The sequence below is a fragment of the Triticum dicoccoides genome, chromosome 6B (genome assembly GCF_002162155.2).
Source record: "Triticum dicoccoides isolate Atlit2015 ecotype Zavitan chromosome 6B, WEW_v2.0, whole genome shotgun sequence".
Classification (NCBI taxonomy): Eukaryota; Viridiplantae; Streptophyta; class Magnoliopsida; order Poales; family Poaceae; genus Triticum; species Triticum dicoccoides.
The window spans coordinates 716747820-716753613 of NC_041391.1; the positions used below are offsets into that span (position 1 = coordinate 716747820).

The 5794-nt window shown below is 43.7% G+C and overlaps 1 protein-coding gene across 1 annotated transcript; it reads right to left on the reverse strand.

Moving 5' to 3' along the window:
• Positions 1-1657: 1657 nt before the first annotated feature.
• On the reverse strand, positions 1658-5513 carry LOC119325137 (disease resistance protein PIK6-NP-like). The gene is made up of 4 exons (XM_037598888.1): positions 5407-5513; positions 4286-5266; positions 2189-4168; positions 1658-1954 (listed from the first exon to the last, which is right to left on the reverse strand). Exons 2-3 carry the CDS (start codon positions 5194-5196, stop codon positions 2398-2400), a joined length of 2682 nt encoding a protein of 893 aa, XP_037454785.1. The 5' UTR covers positions 5197-5266; positions 5407-5513; the 3' UTR covers positions 1658-1954; positions 2189-2397.
• Between the last annotated feature and the right edge of the window lie 281 nt (positions 5514-5794).

Below are 5794 nucleotides of genomic sequence, written 5' to 3' on the forward strand. Positions count from 1 at the left end.
ACTAAAGGGCCTTACGAACCGGTGCTATTGCCCGGTTCTGCACTAGTGATATATGCAGTGTTGGAGGGCTGGTGGTAAACAAACAACTATGCGTCCAAGCAGATAGAGCGAAACCCAAGTTGGTGCAGAAACGCCGCGAAGCACTACTACCAAGCGCGAGAAGCCTACTTAAGTCCATACAAAAACCACGAGAGCAAACACATGTGGTTGGGATGTGCCGGATCAACGAACCTAGCACCTGAATGGCGAGGAGAAGCTAGGACACCGGCGACGCGTGCACCGCGAGACGAGGGCGAGGCACAGGAGAGTGGCAGCAGTAGGAGTGAGAGAAGGGATGGATGTGGTCACTGATCAGTCACCACAACGCGTTAACAAGGACCGACCAGCAATGGTGGTCGCCAAGTCCTCGTTGCGCTCTCTGTTCCGTGGGCCCAAAACCACGTGGCCTAGCAGGTTGTGCACGCCCTCGCGTGGAGCAAATAAAAAATAAAATCAGATTTTTGAAAACTTTTTGGGACCAGCATTTCTTATACATTTTTGCATCTTTTTTTTTTGTGAATAAGAACTTCTCAGTACTAAACCAAGGGAAACATTGTGAAGTTTACATAAATCCTCAACTTTCCATCCGAGCATGCCGTACTTGTACAAACCAACCTGCGATCAACATGGGCGTGTTTGCTTGCGAAATAGCTGCACTAGTTTAGATCCTACGTATAAATATACAACGTGTTTGGTTGGCGGAGTGAGGTCGCATCGGAGGGATCGATGCACCGGGGTACATCACTTGCCTCGTCTCTGTACTGGCCAACAGTGGCGGCGTCCGTTTCCTATCCTCCCTGCAGGCTCCGTCGCGGTGCTCCCTCTCTTTTGAGGTTACTCCGGGTGAAAACTTGATCCGCGGGATCGGACAAGTGCAGCTTTGGTCGTTCCCTTGTTGGAGGCATCGTTTTCGAGTCGTCGCTCCGCTGTCGGTCGTCTCATCTCTCCTCGGTGGATTGCTCATGGTGATCTCTGTCGGCTCTAAGCAACGCTTCTTTGTTCATATTTTTGGTACTTTGTAGTCGTTTGAGTGGTGTGTTGGTGCCGGGCACCCTTGTATCTAGCCTTGGGTGTGTGGTGTGTGTTTGTATCGGCTCGCGGTTGTAATTGGTGAGGGATGCTTTATAATATAAAGCGGGGGAAATCTTTTTTCGTAAAAATATACAACAACGGAACAGGGGCAGGTCTATTCTCTCTCTCTCTCTCTATCTTGTGAGGGAGAGGCAGAGAGAGGCATTGCAGCACCCGAGCTACAGTGCTCTCTATATTTGAACAATTCGAAATTCGTGTTTTGGAAGTTTCAAAAAAATGTGATTTTTTTTCCAAGGATACATATACACATTCTGAATACCCCTGGAAATTTTTGGTAGAAATGTCGTTTTGTTTTGGGCTATAGAAGAAAAACAAATTTCTGACAGTATGTAGGAGAAAAAGGGTGCCATTTTCTGTCAGAAATATTTTTATTTCCAAAAATACAAAGTATTTCTTTTCCAGATTTTTACAGGCCTTATGAATATGTGTACGTATTCACGTATTTGTTTTAAGATTTTTTTGAGCATCTGAAGTGTGTTTTTCAGAAATTTCAAATACCAAGAGCACTGGAGCTCGGTAGCTGCAGTCACTTTTCGGGGAGAGGCAGGTCTATTCAGCACCCAGCATGCAACTTTGCTGATAGAATACCATTCATTCCCGTACCAGTACAATGCTAATGTAACTAAGAGAGATGCTGTAGCTTGTACTGGGAATGTTGATGCCATTGCCAGCAACAGAAGGCTCTCCCGTAATATCCAACAGAACGGCATCATCAAGTGTAACAGCATCTTGAGCCCATTCAATCAGAGAGACTAGCGTGTTTGTCCAACACCAGCCCAATCTGCTACGGAAGTATCTGGACAACTGGAGGGTAATATTTCGACTGCAAATGCAAATGATTGAGTAAGTTAGAACCTAACGATGATAGCAGCCGTATATTACAGTGCAGAAACTGCTAGGAAAATGACAAGACTTGATGAGCTGTTCAGCTCAAGGAAGAGTGATTACGAGTGCACCGATCGAGCAAGTATAATACGTACACTGCAACGAACTAGTAGTAAGATATACACACACAAATAATAAATGTACAGAAATTAAGTAACAACGTACTACGTACATAGGGTGTTGCTTGAATCAAACAGCGTGAAGCATCAAAGATCAGAGTAAGGTGGACGTTGGGATGTTTGCCAACTGCTCTCTCCAGGGAAGCCATTACGGCGTCAAGGATGTGACACCCGAGCAACGCAACTCGCATCTGAATGTGACGAGTCTGGAGAGGTTTTTAACTCCAAAATACCAAGAACGTGCACTGCTGAAAGATTGGTTTTAAAAAAAGATAAATTCCGGCTTTTCTAGATTGGGCATACACCCTGGTGCAAAAAGTATATCGATTCTATATCCCTGCACCGTATAGGTAAAAATCCTCAGGCATTGGAACCCAGCTTCACTACTGACTACCAGGCATTCATCTTTACAAGAAAATTGATTTTTCCTTCCTTGAGGACTTAGAGTGAGCAGAGCAGGCAAGGCTCCAAAGATATAGAGATGTTCGTGCGATATTAATTCCATTTCCAAGCATAACTTTTGCAGGTTTTCAAATGATAGTATCCAATCCAGAACCTCTGGGAGGACACAATCCACAATCTTCAGTTTTTGGAGGTTAACCGGGGGAGAAGTGCACCATGTATTCCCTAAGATGTTGTAATCAACATTCCTTGTGGTCAGAGAACAAAGGTTCCGTGTGCATAGGTTGCCGAGAGAGGAAGCAAAAACTTCCTTGTGCTCCTGTGCAACATCCATATGACTAATGTGTAGCTTCTTCAGATTCTTTAGTTGACCCAGCTCTTGCAGAAAGTTACAGGACTGCTTGCAGGCATTCACCTCTTTCAAGCTCTCTAGTGCTTGCATCTTCGTAATTCCCTCGGGAAATAAAACATGTTTGCCAACAGCTAAATGTGCCAAATTTTCAAGATTGACAATACATGCCGGTAAATTGTATACCTCTGTCTCTCTTATGTCCAACATCTGTAAGCACCTTAAATGTCTGATTTGTTCTGGGAGCTCATTTATCTTTGTCCTGCTAATGTTGAGGTACCTTAGGTGAAACAACCTCCCTACATCAGCAAGATGGTGGTTCTCCAATTGATGGCATCCTGAAAAATCCACTGTGCGCAAATGACTAAACTTTATCACTGAAGGGATTTCTACTTCATCCCCAAACACATTAAGTGATCGGATATGAGACAATATTAGGCTTGTCGGCATGAGACAATTTGCTTTCCCTTCGGCTTGCATGGAGAGCCGACGAACTCTTCTTTGTGTCCTACTAGTTAAACTGGGGACACCAACGAAAGTAATAAAGTTCTCTTCGATGGACTTGGATACTATGAAGTCAAGAATTGCGTCATGAACTCGACAGGTAAGCACATTATCATATTTGTCCAGCTTACGAGTCTGGATCAAACTCCTATTGACGAGCTCATTAAAATATCTCTCTCCTAACTCATATGCCGAATATCTGTCATCTCTCTGAACAAATCCTTCGGCAATCCATCTCCATATTAGTGCTTTCTTCTCAATAACAGAATGTTCTGGAAATATGCTCAGATATAAAAAACATGTTTTAAGATGAGGAGGGAGATCAAAGTAACTAATTGACAATATCTTAATCATTCCTTCGATGCTAGGATTCCTTTCAAGTGCACGGCCAATTGAATCTTTCACTTGGTTCCATAAATTTTCTGTTCTTCCTCTAGTAGCCAACAGACCAGATATAGATATTATCGCCAAAGGCATCCCATCACATTTTTTCAATATTTGGTTAGAAACTTTTGTAAGGGATGGAGGACATTCTTCTCCAGAGTTGAATAATCTTCTATGAAACAGTTGTCTTGAGTGGGTCATGTTAAGAGGTCTTATATTGTAAATATGGCCACCAATTGATGAACGACATGAACATGCAACATCAGTCGAATGAGTAGTGGTGATTATTACACTGCCACATATGGTCATAGGGAAAGCATACTTAATAACATCCCATGTTTTAACATCCCATATATCGTCGATCACTATAAAATACCTACACATGATTTTATAAGTGATATTAGTTAATACGGCATCTTAAAAATGAAGTGTACAACAAGAGAAGCATAATGATGAAAATAATTATGGAAGTATTCTGATCGATTATAAATTTACCAATGTAAGATTGATGTGAAAAAACATCAATATAAATCTTAATGGATGAAAGTGAATTGAAATGTATAAAAAGTACCTTTTCTCGGTTAGATAATCACTAATCTTGCTAATCACTTGTTCTAGGCTTCCTGCTTCAGTGTGAGCATAAGGTTGACAACTAACTTCACTAAGAATGGTTCTCAAGATATTCATCATGTCTGGATTTCGCGACACCGACACGAAAGCCTTGCACTTGAATTTCTCTTTGAGCTCTTGATACACTTGGTTTGCAAGAGTTGTCTTGCCCATTCCTCCAGATCCGACAATGGTGACCACCTTCAGTTGTTGTTTCTCTGACAAACATCCATCCAGTCCCGTCAATAGCTTGATTACCTCGGCCTTGGGTTTATCAATTCCGATGAGTTTTGATGCATGCTCAAAGATAGCAAGAGCTCTAGGGTCAGCAACTTCATTTCTAGTGTTAGAGAAGGCCTCATGGGTCTTAGAGTAAGTCTCACGTGTCTTGTACCTTGCATTCCTGTCGGCCACCTCAATTATCCGTTTCTTCAAATCTTGTATCTCGATACCAATCCGCCGACGAGCCTTCATCTTTCCCATCTTCTCTAGCAAGTGTTTGCTCTTCTCCATAAATCCATCCGGCTTAGTATCTTTGTCGTCAATGTGTTGTATGAAGTCGTCGATGGAGTCTTCCATGTCGTAGGACAGCTCTCGAACCTCATTCATCCAAACTTTGTCCTGCATATCGGAATCCTCCTCCCCTGACATTTTCATGAGGAAAGCATCCATGGCAGCGAGTTCATGAGTGAGGGACTTGATCTCCTTGCGCACCCTCTTAAAACGCTTGTACTCATCGCCCAACAGAGTGGTCATCTTCCCCAGGACGGGTTTCAGCACCCCTGTTGCTGCACTCACCAGAGCTGCATCCATGGGTTGCAGGGCTTGGTAGCTCGGTTTATTTGCACGGATGGAGCTTGTATATCATCGACCGCATCGAGAACTAGAAGTAGTAACTTTTTAACAGTTAGTACGATTTGTGTCTGGAAACTACAACTCCATTTTCTATGTATGGAAACTACAACTCCATAGATTAGAGGAGAAAGGAGCACGGCATGGGAGATGGATGGGGTCCGTACATACCGGGATGCTGCCGTTGACCAAACTCCGGAGACCTCGACGCGGAGGACTTGTGCAGCTGGGCAAAGAGTGAGGAGAAAGAGAGGATGTAACTACGAAGTATGTAGGTGTTTGTTGTCGAGCAAAACGCGTGCCTAACGCGAACAGGAGACGAACTGGCCGTCGGCTGATGGACTTGTCTTTGACTATAAGCTCCAGTTACGTGGAGCCTGTGTGGCCTCCTATATGATCAGTGGCGGAGGCAGCACCCGGCGACCCGGGGCAGCTGCCCGGGCTCACCAGCCAGCTACTGTATAAAATACGCTAATTTGCTTTTTGTTAGCGTCACGTACTAATGACGTACTAATCATATTCTTGTGCCTATCATGCAGAGTTCGGTCGCTGCAGAGAC

Excerpts from the sequence above, each read along its gene's own strand:
- LOC119325137 (XM_037598888.1), bottom strand. The coding sequence starts at position 5,196 with ATGGATGCAGCTCTGGTGAGTGCAGCAACAGGGGTGCTGAAACCCGTC. Across the intron at positions 4,169-4,285 it reads TTTATATTGATGTTTTTTCA|TTATAAAATCATGTGTAGGT; the intron begins CATCAATCTTAC and ends AACTAATATCAC.